The following is a 21,297-nucleotide window of genomic DNA, read 5'->3' as shown; positions in this document are numbered from 1 at the left end:
CATGATTCATGATTCATGATTAAACAAACAGTAGCCAGGTCTTCATTTTTATCCCCTCCCCTCCCTTCCAAAAACAACCCCTCTAAAATCTTTCTTTAAACCTTCTAATCCAATCCAATCCAATACACTCCAATCCACACTAATCCACATTCCCAATATTACATAACAAACCAATATACCAATATCACACTACATACAAATCCAGTATCTAGCATATCCAATATCCACCTCTCACCTACAAATTATCAAAAGAAAGAAATAAAGAAAGAAAGAAAGAAAGAAAGAAGGAAAGAAAAAAAGTAAAAGATATACTTGCTACCTATGACCAGCTATCAATCTATCTAAACCCGATTATTTCCCATCTATCCACCCATCCATCCACTCATCATCCACTCATCATCCACCCACTCATCATCCACCCACTCATCATCCACCCACTCATCATCCACCCACTCATTCACCCACCCACCCATCCTCACACGATCCTTTTCCTTTCCTTTTCCGTATCCCTTTCCTTTTCCTTTTCCGTTCCCCATATCCCCGGTGATTCCCCATCCAACCCCTGCACTACGTATCCCCGATTATTTCCCACACACTCACTGCTTGCGGGCATCGCAATACAAATGGACTACCTAGATTATATACACCTTACCAATCCTAAAACGAATACCCTCTTCCTCCTCCTCCTCCCCCTTCCCCCCCTTCTTCCTTCGCTAATTCTTCTCCATCTAGATATTCATACCTACTGATTACTTGACCAATTCTCATATCATCTGATATGATATGATCTCATCTCATCTCATATAGTATCTCAGCACACATCAAACCACATATCACAAACCACACATAACAATCATCCCAACCAAACACACTCAAACAACATTCAAATAAACTTTATTTCATTTGATTCTCAAATCAACAAAAAATAAGCATCATGTTATGATATGATATAAATTTGCACATTGCGCAAAATCCCCCAAATCAAGGTCCTCAAAACTCCCTTAAGACATATGAACACAAAAAAATATCCCCAATACCTGCATCATTAATATCATAATTTTTTTCCCTCCCCCAAAACCCATTTCGTGACCCGTGCCTAACCTCACTCATCAACTACTCCTCTTTCTTGCCCATCCACCATACCCTCCTCCTCCTCCACCTTTGCTACCTACACCTAAACCATCTTCCTCCGGCGTCCATTCTTCTGGTTGAAAATTCGGATTATTGTAATGCGCTGTATTATAATGACTATTTTTAAACGTGCTAGTTTGAAAACTAGGCACGGGTCCCTCGTGTAAATCGGCTGATATCGCCCATTCATACTTGCTTGGGCGAAAACTTGCTGCTGGTATACCTAATGAAATAGGCGATGGGATAGTATGAGGAGTGGGTGGAGGTAGGGTATGGATAGGAAGGGAGATTGGAGTATTTTTGAATGGATGCGGAGAGGTGATAATTGGGGTAGGGGTATTAATTGAAGTAAATGTTGAACGATTAGGAAGACTTGTGACTGAGCTTGCGGATTGTGGTGTTGAGACTGAATTTCCTGTAGGCGACATAGGTGATAAGGCGGTAGAGGGGGCAGGTGCAAATGGTTGAGACATCGGTGATTGATATTGCGTACCAAAGTTTGGATATGGTGATGCGAAACTGACGCCCGGAATGCTGAGAAGGAGATCCATGGTTTGATATGGATTCATAGGAGGATGTGCTTCAGTGGAGTGCTGATGAGTAAAATTTGTGGCTCGATTGACTTGAATATTTGAGCTCATATCAATACTCTGCCGTACAAGATCCTTGTACAAGATATCGTAATGACCAGGTCGATAGAGAAGGTATATAATGGGACCTCCTGGGTTGGTGGGCTGACCATTTGAATCTTCAGCTTGGAACATGTGACTGTTGACTTGTGTTCCCTCACTGCGGTCCAGATAGACAATCTCAACGGAGAATCGGGTAGGTTTCAGAAGAACATCGATGAGTAAAGTCATGCCAAGATGATCTATCTCTTGATTAGGTGGCTCCAACCATTCTTTTCTATATTGATCGACACCACCGCCGTCTGGTATAAAGCCTTGGTAATTTTGAGGGTTAGCTTTGAGCCATGAGCTAGCCAATAATCGAAAATGGTATACGATAGCGTTTGAGATTTCCGAGTCATTGAATCGATCCAAGATCAAGGATTCCGCAGCTTGAATAGAAGTATCCATTAAATCGGCCATATCTCTCAACAAGGTGGTGGTTTCTTCCACCATATCTTCAAAGATCCACGCGTCGAATCCTCCAGCCGTTGTGAGTAGACTGTTCAGCGATAATATCCTTGCTAGCTCTTCCTCTACCTGACCTCTATTTCTCATCCTCAGTAAAGTCTCAAAGTAGGAGAATCCCGCCGCTAAACATCAAATAAATCAGCTCTACCCATAACAATATCTATTGACGGCGAATGTCATGTTGTTTGTGCACGGGTATCATCAAGCACCAAGCTCAGAAGACTTACCCCGCCATCCACAATTTCCATCGCCAAGAACCGGTCGATAATGAGAATATTTCTGAGGTAATGCCTTTCACCGATTGTTAGTTATGAGTAGCGTAGAGGACATAATCTGCTATAGATCACTTACAGAAGTTTTCGAAACATAAATTGGGTCAGCTTTCGCATACTCTTCAACTATCGCCAAACTGCTCTTCTTTTCCCCCACCAATGGACCCTACTGTACTGTCAGTTCAAGCTCTGTACTCCAAAAATCCGACCAATTCATAGCTAGTTTGAAGCTTCCGAAATGATTCTCAAAAATAATAATTCATACCTCCAACGCTGGTTGAAATTCTCTAGCTAAAGCTTCCTGTGCTTCCATATCATTAATTCCACCGACACCATTATCCTCCATTTTGTATTGTTGCTGACTATGATGTGCGAATAATGGCGGTAAAGAAGAATTGGTATTGGTGTTGTGGGGTAGATTGAGAGTGCCCGTGAGATTTGGGTTCGAATTCGCAGAGCTACTATTGACGGGATTAAAAATTGGTTGTTGTGGATGTCGTTGTTGGAATTGTTGCAGGGTATTTCCCAGTCCGCGTCCCGCCGTCGTACCTTGTCCTGATTGAGATGCAACAACAATTGAGCTCAGATTATCCACGACAGCTGCAGTTGTTGGTGGTGTACATGCCGAAGGAGAGGAGTGAGATAAAGAATTTGAGCGTTGTTGTTGTTGTTGTTGCGCGTGAGATTGTGAATGTGAGTGTGTATGTGTATGGTTAAGAGGATGTGGGTGAGGGTGAGAATGCGAATTGGAGTGAGAGTGAGAGTGAGAGTGAGATTGAGATTGAGAGTGGGATTGAGGATGTTGATGTTGGTGTTGATGAAGTGATTGTGTGTTTGAAAAGGAATTGTGATTGTTGTGGTTGTGGTCGTGGTCGTGGTTGTGGTGGTTAAGATTTTGATTGTGATTATGATTGTGAGGGTGAGTGGTGTGATTGTGATTGTGGTGGAAATTGTTGAAATCCAGAAGTGGTGGAGGAGGTTGCGGTTGTGGAGATATATTTAATCCATATGTAGAGAAGGGTGAAAATGGTGTGGGTTGTGGTTGGAACATGATAATTGATGGAGAGGTGAGAGAGAGCTTCTTCCCTTTTTTTTTCCTTTCTTTTTTTTTTCCTTCTTCACTTCACAACAAATCTATTATTGTTGAAAGTTCCGTTCCTGTTGAATATTACACTTCTCTGTTTACTCTTCACTCTTCACTGCACACGCTCTCTCCTTTCCTATGTCTTCTTCCACTTCTCAATTCTCTCTTCACTTCTCACCTACTCACTCTCACTCTTTTCCTACTCCGTCCACTTCTTCTCTTCTCTCGTCCTCTCTCTCTTTCTGCTCTCTCTCTCAAGAAATACAAGACAAATCAATTCTTAAGAAATAAATTGAATTATTCTGTTCCACGTCGTCGTCGTTGTTTCTTTTCCCTTCTCGCCGTTGTTATCAGAATCATTTACTATATGGCAAAGAAGAGGTGGGTGGTGAGCTGAGGGGGCTTTTAACGAATCAAATATAACGTTAACACTCTAATACAAAGACCAAGTGACAAGGAGGGACAGAGTATAAGGACAATGACTAATTGATTAATTAATTGATGTGCAATAGAAGCTTAAGCCTTAAGATAGATCAGATCATCAATTGATCAAGGTCCAGAGTGATATCGGTCGTAGTAAAATAGATGTGGTAGTAAGGGTAGTAGTGATAATGAGAGTAGTAATGATAGTACGAGTAATAATTAATGATCGACAATAAGAACAGGAAGCGGAATGTAACAACAACCAAGCCTTGAATGGTAATAGTACCGTATGTACGCAAGAGAACCTCAAAAGAGGGAGTGAGCCTTGGAGGAAATCGAGATTGGAATAATAATGGAAATGATTGATTGATTGATTGATCGATTGATTGATCGATATTCACACTATCCAGTTGCGGTGGTGTGAAGTGATGTGAATTGCCTCTTGCTGATGAATGAAGATCTTCTCTGCGTTCACTTCCTTTCCTTTTCTTTCCTCTTTTCCTCTCTGTTGCTTTCCTTCGTCTTGGGGTCTCGATATCGAAATGTCTTGGACGCTTTAAAGGTGGCTTCGGGGGCGTAGTGGATGAAACTTTATTGGGGTCGCCTGGGCATTTGGTACTTTATGTGGTTTGATTTGGTGCGACACACCATGAGAATATAAAAAAGTTGATGGTACGGTAGAGGACCTGAAAGACCGAGCGAGAGATGGAGAAGGTACTCAAATGGGTTAAAGTAAGTACAGAGTGACGGGTACATATACAGTCAATAGAGATGTGAATGTCAATGTAGGGGTACAAAATATCTGTAATGAGTACCAAGACGTAACCAGGGGGAGGAGGGAGAGACGATGGGAGATAATGTAAATGGACGGAGTGCGGGATAAATGATGGATGGAGAGAAAGATGGAGACGGGGTATTGTGGTAAAGTTCCAGATTGGTCGACGACCTCGCCCTTCAATACCAAGAATGGATACGGAAAGGGGGTATTGAAGTATATGCCATGTATTATGTAGCGAGGGTAGTAGACGATTGAGCAAGTAGTAGGCGAATTACAGAGTGACGAGATGATCCGGCCAAGTTAAAGTGGATTGACGATGGTTATGGATTTGGGCCATGTATGGATTCTGGGTTTATCGTATGTATCGTGTTTATTTTTGATATGTCTTCGGATTCTATGATTGTCGGTTCAAATTGAGGAGAGTCGTTCTTCACAGGTATTATACTTGACCCTTCCCAATATCCGTTATCTTCCTTCTCTCCCTGCTCTACTTCTTCGTTTTATGCGAGAATCCCTACTCCATAACTCAGTACAAATCAATCACGGTGAAATACTCCAATGAATGTCACTTCTTTCCAATCTTTTCTTCTCGTCCCTCTTTGACTCATTCACATGTATGCGTCCAGGCCCTTCTCAAAACCTCTCGTTTTTCTCTCTCTTCGTTCGTCCGCTCGATGATGGGTTGGGCTATGCATGTACCGGTAACCTCACAGGAAAATCCAGTACAAGGGCCCTGCTCAAAGTTCGAAAAGATACCATTCGTTTATTCGACCTTTACCTTTCGTATCCTCTCGGTTCCCCGTTGGTCTTGGTCTTAGATTCCTCGACGAATCATGAGATGTAGGAATCAAAATATGCAATCGGTATGTAGGGTAATATATAGCTTCGCTCTATCGTCAAGTCGTTTTTAGATTCAGCCAAAAATGTAAGGGGTGCAGGTGGGTTAGAAAGATATTTCCAAACGAAGCAACATATACACGAGAAGACTGTATCACGGAGATGGATAATTGAATGAGCAGTTGATTCTTCCGTGGACCCTTTCTTTTCCTCAATTTTGCCTGGGTAGAAATCGTCGTGTTTATGAGGTGTCATCAGTACTGAGCTAGACTTTGGGCTTGATCTCGTCGATGTAGCCTGATGTATGTATGGCTATGCACGATATTGGTATGGCAGTATTAAATTTGATATCGTACTGTAATGTATGTATGTAACGGATGCTCACTGCCCCACCTTTTCTTCTGCAAATGCCCGATGAATTCTTCTTCTTCCGTCGGTCGTGGAGCTGCAGCTGGGCAGATTTCTTACATGCTCGGCTGCTAATTAAGAATTGCATGATACGATTATGTTATGATGAATCTTTGTTATCGACACTATAATTCTTATGCTTGTTCGTGTACGTGCATGCTTCATTTGGAGACTCCCAAACTCCCCGACTCCTAAATGCTCCTCAAATCTTTGGCATTGAAGAAGTATCTCTGTGTGTAATACGTAACATGCACATCATGTAAAAATCTTGCCATCAGAATCAATTGCCTCAGATATGGGAGAACCTGTAAGGGTGATCCCAGGTTTCAAATTACCTGGCCGCCTGTGCAGACGTTCTACTTTTCCCGCGGCTGCATGAACTTCATTCACATCATGTATCCATGAACACGCCTCCTCTACAATGAAGCTTGATCTCCTACGTATCAAAATTTTCATATAATGTATCTGTAGCTGAAGGCTGCATGAATTGCCACCCCTTCCAGCTTCCACTTGTTACCGTTTCATTTCATTTCCTTGGTTCGGAGGTATATTCGTGTATCACCCATCTTCGTCTTTCCTCTTACTTCTTCCATACCGACCGATCAATCACCCACGATAGACATAGTTCTGTGTCTCTAACCTACTCACCCTCCCGCGCGCTAATAGCGTTTAATTCCCCGTTATGGGACCCTTCATACCTGAATCTAGCTACATGGCGTTCGATATATCATACTACCCTTGCCTGCTGACACTTGATGCGACCTCATGAGGTCCCCTTCTCCGTTATTGGTTGTTTAATTGGCTATTCTCCGTCTTGGCATCTCGATATCGGAATTGTTGGTTGGAAACTTACGAAAATCATCCACCGTATCTCACTTAACTTTACGGAAGGAGAATCAACGGAGAAGGAAGAGAATTGAGAGAATGAAGGATCCCGTAAAGGAAATGTGGAGAAGAGAGAAGGGCGAGGGAAAATTTTTAAGCAAAGGAGTTCCTTGTGGAAGCCGAAAAGGAAGAAAACACGGGTAGTTACGTTCCCTTTCCACAATGAGAGGAAAGATTGGGTTTCACACACGGGAATGTAGTGATGGCTTTAGTATCACATCACACCCGTGTGAAGATAAATGAAGAGTTCTCGATCATTCGTTGTCTGGATCGAGACCTTATGTATGGTTATAACAAGATGGATGTTTAACATGACAGTCTTGAAAAGTTACTACCATTTCAATTTCACCAATGGAGTCTCTTCATTTAGAAATCTCCGTGCTCCATTGGGGGTAGTTTAAAGTAAGTAGGCGTGGCAAGGAAACCGACAACTATCAGAGCACGACGCATCCAACAGCCATCTAACACGAGCAACGACATTAACCAACAACTGCTAGGCAAAACATAACAACCAGCATGGGAATACGAAATTTTCGAATTAAGGGTTCTAGAGTTTCAACTTTGAGATAACCCAACCAAAATATCGATATGGAATTATCCAAAATGCGATTGGGTGAAAGGAACGCACTGATTGTTTACACCCATGCGGGCCGTACTGCCGCTCACATGTAACGATGTATTATTCGTATACTCGTATCTCTTGTCTCGTCCTTTCCAAATTTTCCCGAGGAAACGGAACCCTCTCTCATTCCCCGAAAGTACCATGCCATATTATGCCCATGTACCTCTGTATTAAGTACTTAATAGTTTTAAAACCACAAGGCATGCCTGCAGGGAAGAGAATCGCCCTTGTTACGTATCTGTATTGTACAATGAGTGACATGGGGGAGAGATCATGTTCATCATGTCATGACATCGATTGTACATTATTCACCTATTGAAATAATGCCCGTTAATACATACATATAGGTACCTCCGGATATTGCACCGAAGATATATTGATGTTGCAATTGGGTGAACATGAAGCCATCCATTCGGCTTTGTCTATCCTCCCTCACATGCTTTCTTGTCACAGAATAATCGCTACAAGACATTCCGTAAGGAAAAAGTTTTTTCTCCTTCTACTTACCATTACTCAATCGTCTTGATCCTAACGGTAACTCAACTTCCCGAGTTTTATCATGGCTTGCTTGCGTGCATATATACCCTTATCATGCAGGTCGCCTTCTACCATTACTCTCTATATTGAATCTTAACCAATTCGATGCAATCTTGAAATTGAAATATCGCGCACTATTCCGCCCGTCCGTTTGTTTGTTCGGTATCTTGACTAGGTTATAGATTATATGCATAAACATCATGTATGAGTATTGCACATTGCGTTTCGTGATGACGAGCAAAACGATAGGGCAGGAAGAATTTCTCCAGGATAAGGAACAATTGATATTGATGGTTGGTTGCCAAGAGTAGGGTCAGAGTAGAAAGCAGGAGTATAAATAAAGTATAGTGACATTGATAGACGAGAAAAGCTATTTAGCAAATTAAGCTGGGATCATGGGTTCGGGGAAGCTACAGAGTGTCCCCTAGTATTTATTTCTATACGCATAACCTTTGGTCTACTGCAGAATGAAGAGTTATTAAACTTTTTCATCGTCTACTGCGATGTAGGGATTCTATTCACGATCCACCAATTGAACTTTACTTATAAATAATACCTATTAGACTTGCATTGGAATACATACGATTAGCTGGATGTATGTACGTATTCGTTTATTGTACCTAAGCATGAGGACCTAGGTATTCCAATGATCAAGTAGTATTGTCTTCATGAGAGATAAAAGACGGAACTAATAAGTAAGATTCATCTAAGAAAGGACTAGATCATTGCTCACTTCTCGAAAACACAGTTAAAATCTTACATACCCCTTCATCAAGTACCCATAATCACACCAATTCCGGTTTCAATGTACCAATACAATACATGCAAGACCTACCCACGGAACCTCGCAACTCACGCTCCCCCATGCTACACGCCTTATCTCAAGCCGGTTCTACCATTCATGCTGATCTCTCTTCGCATCAATCAATTCATCTTACATCAACACATCTATCATATCTCAAATCCTATCGCACACATCCCGGGAAATAAGAACCTACCCGCATCCTCACACCCGTACCAAGAGCCAGAGTACCTATCATCATCATGCATGACACAAAGCTCCATGCTACCCATACGATATCTATCACATCTCACAAAAGCTAATCATTATCATGAATGTGTGAGGAACGGTAGGTAGGAACCCCTCCGGCATTACCCCGCCAAGTTTACACCTAGAAAGAACCGAGTTGGCCCGATGCTACATGAATACATTGTTCCTACCTCATTCCTCCAAAATAATACACCACACGAAAACCCGATCGACAATTGGTCTACCACCTTTCTAAAGTCTGAAAATTCTGATAGGTTATCATTATGTATACTACTGAGTCAAACATTACTAGGGGTGAATCTCCCGCATGTTTAATCTGACGAAGATCGAGATTAGATTATAGAGTACTAGATTGATTGCTTTCCATGCATAGCGTATCACATATTTTATACAGATGGGTCTAAGTGTATTCCATATCTAGCAAGCATGGCGAGAAATAACTAAAGAAAGTACTTCAAAGTATGAATTTTGTATCCTTTACTTCTAATTTTGGATCTACCGCTCTATCTCACGCACCTTCATGTATATCCTACATGTTGTGAATAAAGTTACTCAGATGCTGATCTCACACACATCTGTTGATCAACAAGCAGTCAGAGTCAGATCTTAATTTTCACCACAATTCCTCATTTTAGTGTTCAGCCGTTCGTTCCCTCTGCTGTACTTCTCACATCCTGCACCTCTAAACCTTACTAATACATCAAATTCTACTAGAGTGAACCAACCCCCTCACTTCCCGCTCTCTCCTCAAATTCCCCTAATCTACACCTACCATCCATCTCAAGCTCCTCGATCTTTCTACCAGGAATCCAATCCTATCCGATTCTCAACACATCCAATCCCACCCCCTCACACCAGCACATCACATCACACATCATCCCTGACCCCTTCCATCCCAGGATCTCAAGCCTCACCAAGCTCATCGCTTCAAGTCCATTGTAGCCGAACCAACTTTCTTCACACCATGTTCATCAACACCATCCACTCCGTTCCAGAAACCCCAAGATCAACATGCCAATCAATCAATGAAACAAACACAACGAAAACTCCCAATCATCCACTAACAAGATAACACATACAAACACACACTCTTCTAGCCATAAAACTCGTACCTTCATGTCTCCCAGCCCTCTCTAATTTGTGTCCCCATCTCCAGCCAGCCGCAAAATGCACCTCCTATACTCCCTGCATACATATAAACATACATAGATACACACGAATCTTCACATACCGTTGATCCGGATCCGCGCAACATGCATACACCACACATACCATCGATCAAATCGTCACCACCTCCTCCATCTTCTCACCCCAAAACCCAAAACCCAGAACTCAGATCCTAGATCCCAGATCCCAGATCCCAGAACAAAATCTAAGATCTCGAAATCTCGAGATACACATAGCGCAAAGATTTCTCTCCCCATCACCGTCTCCGATAACCCCACATGCATTGACTTCATCTACCCCCAAAATTCCCTTCTTTCCACCCTTATTCTTCCGACCGTTGCACATTCATTGCATTGCATTACATTGCATTGTACTGAAAGATTTTCATCTCCGTATGTGTATGTATGTATTTACCTACCTACCTAATTCATTACACAAATAAACAGCCAAACACACCCCTCCTCTTCCCCCTTCATCCTCCCCCCCCACGCCAACCCCCTCAGCAGCGCCTCATTCCCACAACAGAATCTAATAGACAATAATATTCCCAAGCTATCGCCCTCCTCCGTCCGTATCTCGTAAGTCGTAGCTCACCTAGATGAAGATCCATCGCTTTGTTTCAAACTATATCTATCTACATCTCTACATCTCTACATATCGAATAATACAAGACAGAACACATAGCACATTCCAAATACCCACCACCCGCCTCCCCATCTCCCTTCATCCACCAACCAAGCTACCAAGCCCTACATCTCCCCCTCCCTCTTCCACAATAACTCCTCCTCTCCTCTTAACTATCTACCATCTACCATCTATCTATCATCCCCCACCTCCATCCATTCACCTATACCCTCTCAGCCCAATCCCAATTATCATATACACCAAAACCGTTTTCATCTTCAATCCATCTTCAATCCATCACCCCCCATCATCCCTCACCTTCACAATCCACAATCCATCACAAATAGAAACTACATAGCCTCCGCCACCCCCTTGACACATCCCCTGAGATATCTTCTCCATTTCCTCCTGTAACGTCTATAATGATACCTTTTCTCCATATCATCCCTCTCCCTTCTCCACCCTTTGAACTTCGCCCATATCCATTCAAGATAATTTATGTATATGTATATCCCCCCACTCCTTTCCCGCTAGCCATAACCTTGGCTCTCTCGCGACGATGTAATAAAAGAATATGCATGCGTGTATACATGATACATTGAAACTTTTCAGTGGTTTGGAGAGAATAGTGTTGGATGATAATCACTACATGGATGAATAGACGGGAGATACATAATTGTAACACACGTATTAGATTCAAGCAGAAACGAAGAAAACGAAATTTGTATGTCTCTGTTCATTAATATATGTATTTATGGTAGGTAGGTAGCTAAGGGAGGGGACCTATCCATTGATCATAAGTCATCTATCATCATTACCGTGATCTCCCTTAAGCTTCTTCATCAACTCCCGACTCCCATACACTCCATGTAATCTCACGGTATCAATATCGTACCTAGTCTTCACCAGATTCTTCAATCAAATCATCCCAACCATCCCTTTTTTCCCCTTCCACCCATCGGAAATCTACCTCCCTTTTGTCCACCAAACCTCACGTTACTCGTGTTAGCTGGACTCATATATCCGCCCATAGAACCTGCATCCTTGTCTATATCCCCAATTTGATTGACATCATTCATTCTAAAGCCCTCACTCTCTGCGAAAATGGTTTCATATAATGAACCTATAGCTGTAGTCCATTCATGCATTGCCTTGAGACGTTCTGCATCACTGTTATCCTCAATTTCAACAGTTCCATCTTGTTGGTTGATCTTTCCATTGACTTTCTTATCAACGATTAAAAAGCCTAAAATATCTTGAACCTCCAAGACGGGAATCTTGAGAGCTTTGCCAATGAAGTCGAGCTTGAAACGGGTGTAGGGGGCGATCAATTTTACCACGGCTTTGGTTCTCATATTTCGAGTTACTTCGTCAATGTTTTCGCGGATGAAGGAATCGGACATGAGATCTTTGTTGTTCTTTAAAACGTCTTCATATCTGTGAATATCATCTCTTTGATAGGCATCGACGAGATCGGTCATTGCGGCGATGCGAGGATCATTCTTATATGGTTTGGTTTCCTGGGACTCGAAGGGATTGATATCGGATTTCATCAACATGGTTGTCAGAACAAGGTACTTGAGAACCTGAATACGCTGTAAAGATCCAGCTTCGTCGTAATCTTTGAATGATTGAAAGAAATCACTCTGTGCATCCTTCCAGTTTTCCTCAGTCATATGCATCTTCCCACCACATTCTCGAATGATACCCATAATCCTAGGATGTGGGACTGCTGATTTGACCTTCAAAGCTCTTTCATATGAACGCTTCAATTGCTTGTTATTCTTCGTTTCGGAGTGCATCTGAATCTCGAGTGCGTAAATCTCCAAAGAGTAGGTGCCCTTGCTTGGATCATCTGTACCATCTTCCAATTCACATGCCTTGCGAAGCTCTCGTAATTTCTTTGTTGTCGCAGCGTAATCCTTGCGGTCAAGGCAGAGTTTCGCCAGCTTGATACTAGTCTTCAACCACAATCGTTCATTGTTGGTACTTTGAAAAGATTGCAGGGTGTTTGAATAGAATTTCTCCATGCATTTCCTCGCTGCATCGTCTTCAGTCTTTTTCTCGATGAAGTCGAGGATATTGTTGATAGATTTTTCCGAGTAGTTTCGCGTTACTGCGGATTTCACATAGGTAAGAAGTTCAAGATAATGTTCAACAGCCTGACGAGTTGTTAGATGTGATCATTCGAAACAGCCAAAAACCCTACCTTATCATATAGAGCAAGGTTAAATTCCATCTTTATAGCTTGTTTCAACCCTTTAAATCCCCAATCGCCTTTCTCTTGCTCGAGAGCTGGAATTCCTAAAAACTCCTCGATCGCACCTTCAGGATCTGTAGATTTCATCTGTTTGGCATTGTAGTATTTATTCTCAATATCGACGTCTGCATCCTCCTCGTCGTCATTCTCTTCATATTCGAAGTCATATCTATGAACGTTAGCTATGCCATCGAATGTCTGGTAAGGCTTCACATACTCCTCCTGGTCTGAATCTTGCATGAAATCATCATCGTCAGACATATTTGCGATTCTTTTGGTTTGGCTGTAAGGCGAGAGTTTTGAAGACGAGGATCTGTATTGATAAATTATGGTCGCATTATTCAAAAGAATTGGAAGGTCCCGTAATGACGAGTTTAAAGATATCACAGAACGTTAAAGGTTGAGGTACGGTACAGTGATAAGGCTGTGTGTCGTTTGCCTAGAGCTATCCCCGCAGTCTTGTTTGATTGGCTACAAACCTCTTAGCGTCTATCCTGCCTTCCAATTTTGAAATGCTTCCGCCTTGCGATGAACATTAAACATCTGTTTGTATTCTATCGTCAAAAAAACATTGCAACTCATACCCAGCGCAATTCCTGGTTACGAATAATTTTGTTTTGGCTTTGGATTCATCACTTCATTCTTCGATTTCCATACTTGGTATTTCTTGCGCGTAGAAACGTTCCCACCTGCGACCACGATTTATCTTGAATTTGCTTCTACAATAACGTCAAACAACTTTCAAAATGGGTGGCGATCTCAATTTGAAGAAATCATGGCATCCCCATTTGATGAAGAATCAAACGCGGGTATGGGAGGAAGAGAAGAAAGCCCTCGAGGAAAGAAGACGCACGGAACAGAGGATCAAGGAGCTTAAAGAAGAACGAGCGAAGGAAGAGATTCAAAACAAACTCGAAGCCGCCGGATCGAGAAAGCGAGTTGATCGTGTCGATTGGATGTATCAAGGCCCATCAAGTGGGCAAACTGGAACGACTGAAGAGATGGAAGGTTATCTTCTTGGAAAGAGGCGCATTGATGGATTAATCAAAGGCACAGAGCACAAAAATCTAGAGAAACAAGCTTCCGAGGCTAGTTTCATGGCTTTACAAAATGCGAATACTCTACGAGACACAGCAGCCAAGGTTCGTGAAGATCCTATGCTTGCTATCAAAAGACAGGAGCAGGCTGCATATGAGGCTATGATGAATGACCCGATCAAACGACGCAAACTACTTGAATTGGCTGGACAGGACACCAAGGAAGTTAAGCCGAAGAAGGAAAGAAAACATCGTCACCATCATCGACATCATGATGACGACGATGAAGAGCGAAGACGAAAGCGTAGGAGAGATGAAAATAGGGATAGTCGGGAAGAAGATCGCAGTCGCAAGCGTCGCAGGAGTGGTGATGATTACGATGATGATAGAGATCGCAGAAGTCGCAAACATGAATATCGACGACGTTCAGATTCATATTCAAGATCCCGTTCCCCTGTTGAAAAACGAGATAGTTTTGGCAGATCACGGAAACCAAGATCAGTATCACCGGATAATAGGGAAAGAGGACGGCCAGTAAGAGAAAGAGACTACGACCGCCGAAGACCTGTGTCGCCAAACGAACGTCAAAATAGCAGACTGGACAGGGATCAAGACAAAAGACAGAGAAGGAGAAATAGTTCATCTCCAGATTCCCGATCTCCCACTCCGGAACGACGAAGGTCCCCGGACAGGAGAAAATCTTACCCAGCAGATAGAGAGGATAGAAGGAATGGTTACGACCGAAGGGATAACGGGAACAGATACGATAATCAACGCAATGGAAATGGTTATGGCAGACGCGATGATAGAAGACCTCAAGGTGGACATCAGCAGTCGAATGGACCTTCGGAAGAAGAGAAGGAGGCTGAGCGACAAAAGAAATTGGCCGCTATGCAACAAGATGCATCGAGTCTGGAAACTGATCGGGAGAAGCGACTAAAGGCATTGGAGGAACAAGAGAAGGTCGCCCATGAAGCTGAGGATAGAGCACGAACAAATACGTCAAAGTACTCGGACAAAGGCGATTTCATCAATGGTCTCAATCGAACAGCTGGAAATATGAATCTCGGTGATCGAATCGGGCGTCGTGCAGGACAAGGATTCATCAAGGAAGAGGAGTGATTTTGGTTTTTGTTTTTTGGGCTTATGTGGAAGATAATGGAGGTGTGTTATTGCCCGAATACCCTTGAGTATGGCAGATTGCATGGGGGTTTCATTGTCATGGGAACTTGATGACTCGTTGTTGTTATTATGCTTTTATTATTGCGCAAGATTGCAGATTAGAAAAGCAATTGTAATATAAGCTTCCAATTTGGAAAGTCGAAATGCTCTCCACCTCGAGCCCACTCGTAATGTTGATTGATCCACTCTGAACAAGGCAAGACTCATTTATGGACCCGCGGCTCTACAGAGAGAACATCAGCAATTTCCTCCTTTTCAAGGATTGCCCCCCTCCCCCCATGTGACGATCATCCGCTTGGATCCATCAAATTTTTTCTCTTCCATTTTCCATTGTCCATTGAACTTTTTGAGCCACGTAAAATGTCAAACTAAATTCCCGGGAATCAGCCACAGGATTAGTTTGTTATTAATGTATATATATATATATGTGCTATATTATAGAGAATTTCGAGAAATATCAGAAAGTGGTTAATAGTATATAGACTGTAAATTATAGATTATAGATTATAGATTATAGATTATAGATTATAGATTATAGATTATAGATTATAGATTACAGATTACAGGTTACAGATTGCAGATTGCAGACCAGACAGTAGTATATGCCGTGAATTGACATCTGACCTTCTTCTCCCATGACTCCAGATTCTTCATCTTTTCCCCACGATATGACATGTTGACTTTCTCCCGCTACGGAGTGATACCTATATCGGGCGTGCGAAGGATTTCTTTTTCTGGCTGCATTAGTTCTTTCCCCCCTCCCCCGATGCTCAAATTACCACTCCGGAGATACGGTAATTGTTCGCATCGTGCTTCAACACTACTAGGCAGGTATCAGGTCTGCAGGTATCTGGAGAGTGTCTGCGCAAAAGAAAGGAAATTGCAGCTGGACTTGAAGAAAGTTTGGGGGAAGATACTAGAGTGTCATCTGATGTGATTTTGTGACTTCGTTACCACACACATACTAGATAGATGTCAAATATCACATACGGAATAGACTCGCACAAGAATTCCTTACCTGGGTAGATGGATCTGGGGAATTCTCAAATATCATCCATTATCATTCCAGGGTTATTGTTCCCATTGATTCTTATGCCTTTCCTTGCATTGATATCCATACTCACATTTACGTTTCCAATTGCAATTGACCCGATGAGAATGCACCATTTCTTCCATCTTCTTTGACTTCTTCAATTGATTTGTACATATATATACATCATTGATATATCGATGGATTGATTACCGGTACTATCCAATTACACAAACTCCATCGAGTTTAACAAGTCGGATATTCAAGAATAAAAATAACCTACCTACATTACCACCACCCTAGTCATTCTTTGGCCTGGCCCCTTTAAGGCTCAATCCTCGGTCTATCCATTCATCCATCCACATCCATCCCATCCCATCCCATCCCATCCAGTCATCCAGTTACTTTTCAATCCGGGAATCATCATTTTCATCCTTCATCCTTCTGCCACCATTCCGTCACCATTCTCACATCTGATTGACACTTCCTACCACCACCGACGAAATACACTACGAGATAGGTATTCCTTCACATTACATATCTACATCCTTACCTACCAAATCTTACATCATATCACATTCAATATGCCGTGCGGACTCGGAGGCTCAAAAACTACCCAGAGGAAATTGGTCTTATTGTATGTTATTTTCTACTTTTTCTTATCTGTATTGAGGATTTTTTTTTACCATGAAATTATGTACAAGTGATTCTATCATATGGATCAAATTATGCGACGAAAGTACAGTCGGGGTTGAGTCGCATTGGAGGCGCAGTGGTGGAAATGATATATTCAATTCGACACTGCGATTACGACTTCAATTGATCTACCGTTGAAGATTGGATTCCAAGAGAAATGAAGAGATTGCTAACAATCTTTGATTCTTACAGAGGGGATGGTGCTTGTGGAAAAACGAGTTTACTAAACGTTTTTACGAGAGGGTAGGTTTTGGATTCTCATGACGTTATGTTGGAGTTGTTATACGGAGGAACTGATGATGGAATTTTAGATATTTCCCAACCGTATACGAACCTACGGTTTTCGAAAACTATGTTCACGGTAAGTTTCTCATTTTCCAATTCCCGTAATCTTCCCATGCCTACGTCATCATTTCCGCGGAATGCCGACTCACGTTCCTGCGCAATCTAGATATCTTCGTCGACGGTACACATATCGAACTTTCCCTATGGGATACTGCTGGACAAGAAGAATTCGATCGATTGCGCTCGCTTTCCTACGATGATACGCACGCAATAATGCTTTGTTTCTCCGTCGACTCGAAAGATTCCCTCGAAAACGTCGAGTCCAAATGGGTAGGCGAAATCGCCGAGAACTGTCAAGGTGTCAAACTCGTTTTAGTCGCATTGAAATGTGATTTGAGGGAACAAGGTGCAGACGATGAAGCGGCAGAGGGAACAGAAGGGGCTGAACCCAGAGAAAAGAAGCCAATGATTGATTACAATCAAGGCTTGGAGGTGGCGAGGAGAATCAATGCGCTCAGATACTTGGAATGCTCGGCGATGAGGAATAGAGGAGTTAATGAGGCGTTTACAGAGGCGGCTAGAGTCGCATTGAGTGTCAATCCAAATGGGGGTGATGGGGATGGAAAATGTGATGTCATGTAGGAGATGTATAAAGTTTGAGGTGACCTCGCTTTTGGAAAGAGGATGCGACCTAGTCTTCATTTCTTGTTCTGGGTTTCGGGAAGGCTGGCTGGCGTTGGAGGTTCAAGCGTGCTTAGGTGGTACATATAATTTTACCGGAAGTAGAAGGGAACTCTCAAAGTGCTCTTTTGAAAGATTCCTTCGAGTCCAATTTTCGGGATAGGTTTACAGCGGGAAGATGCAATGGGTGCATAACCTACTTTTTCTTTCTTCCCATTGCAATCCTTAGGGATGAAAAATGGAAGAGGGCTCTTCAATTCATGAACATATAACTTCAACTTCGACTTCTTGACTTCTTTTTCTTTTCCTTTAGTCTTTTTTTTTCTTCTTTTTTTTCTTTCGCTTCTTCAACCGAAAATCCTTGGCGCTGGAGTAGAGAAAAGTGTTGTTATGATGAGAAGATGGGGGATGGGAGAACCAATAGATGGAGATTAGTGTGCAAGATTGAAGAAGCTTTTGGGATGTAGAGGGATTATTTGGGGGAGTGGGTGAAAGAGGGCTAGGGGAAGGAATGGATGATGGATTTGGGGGGTTGGGTAGGATAGGATAGAGAAAATAGGATAGGATATCTATTTACTGGTAAGATTATAGTTATAGTAGATAGGGTAGGAGAAGTGGATGAATTGGGTAGATATGTAGATATGTAGATGTGTAGATGTGTAAATAGTAAATGTGGGATTGGTTGATGTTTTGTATGTATGTATGTATGTATGTATGTATGTATGTATGTATGTATGTATGTATGTATGTATTTTTTTTACTTTTAAATGAAAGAAAAGAATAAAGTGAATTTATGGCAATGCGGGGTTTATTTTTATTCTTATTCTTATTTTTGTTGTTTTTGTTTTTGTTATTAGGAGATGGAATGGAATAAGATAAATAGAATGAAATAGAGATGCACGATGTGATAATACATAGTTTTGTATTACGTGTAGCATGAATGAATGAATGAATGAATGAACGAACGAACGAATAGACAGATGGATGAATGAATAGATCGATAAAGTGGTCGACGTGATATATGGTAAATGTAGAATATTATATACTCGATTATTATACGTATTATGAAAGAATCAATGAATCAGAAAAACTCAACGCTATACATGTGAAGCACAATTCCTCAACACCTTTACTTTTCCATCAACGCCCGTTCTTCATCATGTAAATGTACCCCCGATTGAGAGAGCAAAATATCATCCCTCTTTCCCAAAATTCCCTTTCAACCCCATTTCTACATCCCTTTTAAAAATCCACCATCCCTTTTCCGCCTTCCCTTTCGCATCCTTCGCAATTTGCTTCCTCCTTTTTCTCGGATAATTAACCGGACTTTCGCCTCCTACAAAAATAGCCACATCATAAAACAGACCTCCAATTAACGCACCCGTGATTGTCGCGCCCCAAGCTCCATAAATCCACCACGCATTTGAGACGGTGAAGACTTCGCTGCCGTAGCCTACTGCTGCCGTAGCGAGACGCGGGCCGAAATCTCGGGCCGGGTTAAGACAAGCGCCGGTGGTGTAGCCGAAAGCCATGGTAAGCACAGTGACGACGAGACCGACGATGAGCGCGTGCATACCTGCTCCGGGGGGTGCGTTGGAGTCGTCTCCAAGAGCGAGAACAGTGCAGGCGAGGATGGCGGTGGCGACAAATTCGTTAAAAAAACTCGCAGAGGGGCTAGCGAAGGATTGGGGTTGCGTGTAGAAGGATGTGCCTGTGCCCCCCGCTAGTAGGTTGACTACTTGGCCATTACCGAGCATACCACCAGTAGCATTGTATGTGGCAATTGCGTCTTTATAGATGCCGTATGCGATGAGTCCGGCAAGAAAACCGCCGAGGATTTGCGCGAGGATATAAATAAATGCTTTTCGTATAGGAAAGCCTCTAGATATACACAGCATAAGGGATATGGCGGGATTAAGATGAGCACCGGAAATTCCACCTGCGATGTAGATACCTATTGTGATACCTAAACCCCAAGCCCAATTTGTGGATTGGTAATTGCCTGAAGTATCTCCCGAGGTTTGAACAGCAAGATTAGTCGCTATACCAATGAGGACTGCTATCATTGTCTAGGCTTCGTTAGATGTGTGAAATCAATTATGTGTGGGATCACCACTGGTAGAAAAATGACTTACTGCTAAGCACTCGGCTAATGGCTCACGAAATTTTTCACGAATTGCTGCCAAAGCATTGTGGTTGTCTCTTTCCTCTTGGATATACTGCTCCGCTTCTTCACTACTCAAAGACCATTCATCGTCTTCTACCTTATCTCCCCTCTCCAAATCAAGCCCATCACCGTTCTCGTCGTTTGCAAAGTCTGCACTTTGTGTCGTGGAATGATGAGTTAGCGTTGATCCTGAGGGATGTTCCTCAACATCAGAAAGTCGAGTCGTATTTTGCCGGCCCAGGTCCCCTTCCCCATCATCCTGAGGAGATCTCCACTCATCCATTGGGTTGTCTCTCTCGGCTAGCGGAGTGCCATTGTGATCCAATATCATATTCTCCGAATCCTGCCTATTAGATCTGTAACTGTTTCTCCTTCCTCGTTCTTGTTGTTGATGCCCATAACCTCTGTCCTCTTCATTCCTGCCAAGTCGATTCGATTTCTTTTTTGCCTGTCCTTTCCTCTGATCGTCAATCATTCCAAGTTGCGGTATAGCCTCAGAACTTCCCGGCTGTTCATTTTCTGCGTCCTTATTCTCGGCCACGCCCTGTTTTCCTCGTCTCATTCCCGGCCTGACCACTCGCGGGAGAGGTTTCGCTAATCCCCATACCGGCTGATCCTTTGGTTTTTGGTAATTTGGATTGAAGTTGTAATATTCTCTGTCGACATAATGAGGTTCGCGTTGAACCCCTCCATTATTACCAGCTAAGGAGTATTGCGGTCGATCTTCGAGTGGTGTATTATTTGTTGGCTGACGTACTCCATGGGGCCGTAAACTTGGCATATGTGATCTTTTAGAGCCGTGGGCTTGTCCATTTGGACGAACGTTTCTCGTGGATCTCGTGGTTCTCGTAGTTCTTTGTGTATTAACGCTGCCGTCTCTGACCGACGGTGCTGGTGTGTTTTGACCAGTCTCTCGCCCCTCATTGTGATGATCTGCCATGAGAACGCCGATTATGATTGATGCTGCCTCTCTTCACTCACTTACACACACGATATCAAAA

General features: G+C 42.6%; 5 protein-coding genes across 5 annotated transcripts; 2 read left to right on the top strand and 3 right to left on the bottom strand.

Annotated features, from left to right (window-relative positions):
• Nucleotides 1-1,109: 1,109 nt before the first annotated feature.
• Bfra_007087 (putative ubiquitin thioesterase protein) lies at nt 1,110-3,593 on the bottom strand (the record flags this gene model as incomplete). Its single annotated transcript, XM_037337461.1, has 4 exons — nt 1,110-2,392; nt 2,498-2,561; nt 2,622-2,708; nt 2,808-3,593. The coding sequence occupies 4 exons, from the start codon at nt 3,591-3,593 to the stop codon at nt 1,110-1,112; spliced, it is 2,220 nt and encodes a 739-aa protein (XP_037186841.1).
• An 8,288-nt stretch (nt 3,594-11,881) lies between these two features.
• Bfra_007086 (putative cop9 signalosome complex subunit 2 protein) lies at nt 11,882-13,479 on the bottom strand (the record flags this gene model as incomplete). The annotated part of the gene is made up of 3 exons (XM_037337460.1): nt 11,882-13,120; nt 13,168-13,387; nt 13,436-13,479. 3 exons carry the CDS (start codon nt 13,477-13,479, stop codon nt 11,882-11,884), a joined length of 1,503 nt encoding a protein of 500 aa, XP_037186840.1.
• A 485-nt stretch (nt 13,480-13,964) lies between these two features.
• Nucleotides 13,965-15,377, top strand: Bfra_007085 (putative pre-mrna-splicing factor cwc25 protein; the record flags this gene model as incomplete). The annotated part of the gene is made up of 1 exon (XM_037337459.1): nt 13,965-15,377. The coding sequence occupies one exon, from the start codon at nt 13,965-13,967 to the stop codon at nt 15,375-15,377; it is 1,413 nt and encodes a 470-aa protein (XP_037186839.1).
• Nucleotides 15,378-17,051: 1,674 nt separating this feature from the next.
• On the top strand, nt 17,052-18,090 carry Bfra_007084 (putative rho3 protein; the record flags this gene model as incomplete). The annotated part of the gene is made up of 4 exons (XM_037337458.1): nt 17,052-17,104; nt 17,356-17,406; nt 17,475-17,524; nt 17,615-18,090. The coding sequence occupies 4 exons, from the start codon at nt 17,052-17,054 to the stop codon at nt 18,088-18,090; spliced, it is 630 nt and encodes a 209-aa protein (XP_037186838.1).
• Nucleotides 18,091-19,322: 1,232 nt separating this feature from the next.
• Nucleotides 19,323-21,236, bottom strand: Bfra_007083 (putative mip transporter protein; the record flags this gene model as incomplete). Its single annotated transcript, XM_037337457.1, has 2 exons — nt 19,323-20,198; nt 20,265-21,236. 2 exons carry the CDS (start codon nt 21,234-21,236, stop codon nt 19,323-19,325), a joined length of 1,848 nt encoding a protein of 615 aa, XP_037186837.1.
• Nucleotides 21,237-21,297: the final 61 nt, after the last annotated feature.

Source organism: Botrytis fragariae (assembly GCF_013461495.1).
Source record: "Botrytis fragariae strain BVB16 chromosome Unknown tig00000795, whole genome shotgun sequence".
Lineage (NCBI taxonomy): Eukaryota > Fungi > Ascomycota > Leotiomycetes > Helotiales > Sclerotiniaceae > Botrytis > Botrytis fragariae.
Note: the sequence above shows the minus strand (reverse complement) of the source record. Positions and strands in the feature narration are given on the sequence as shown.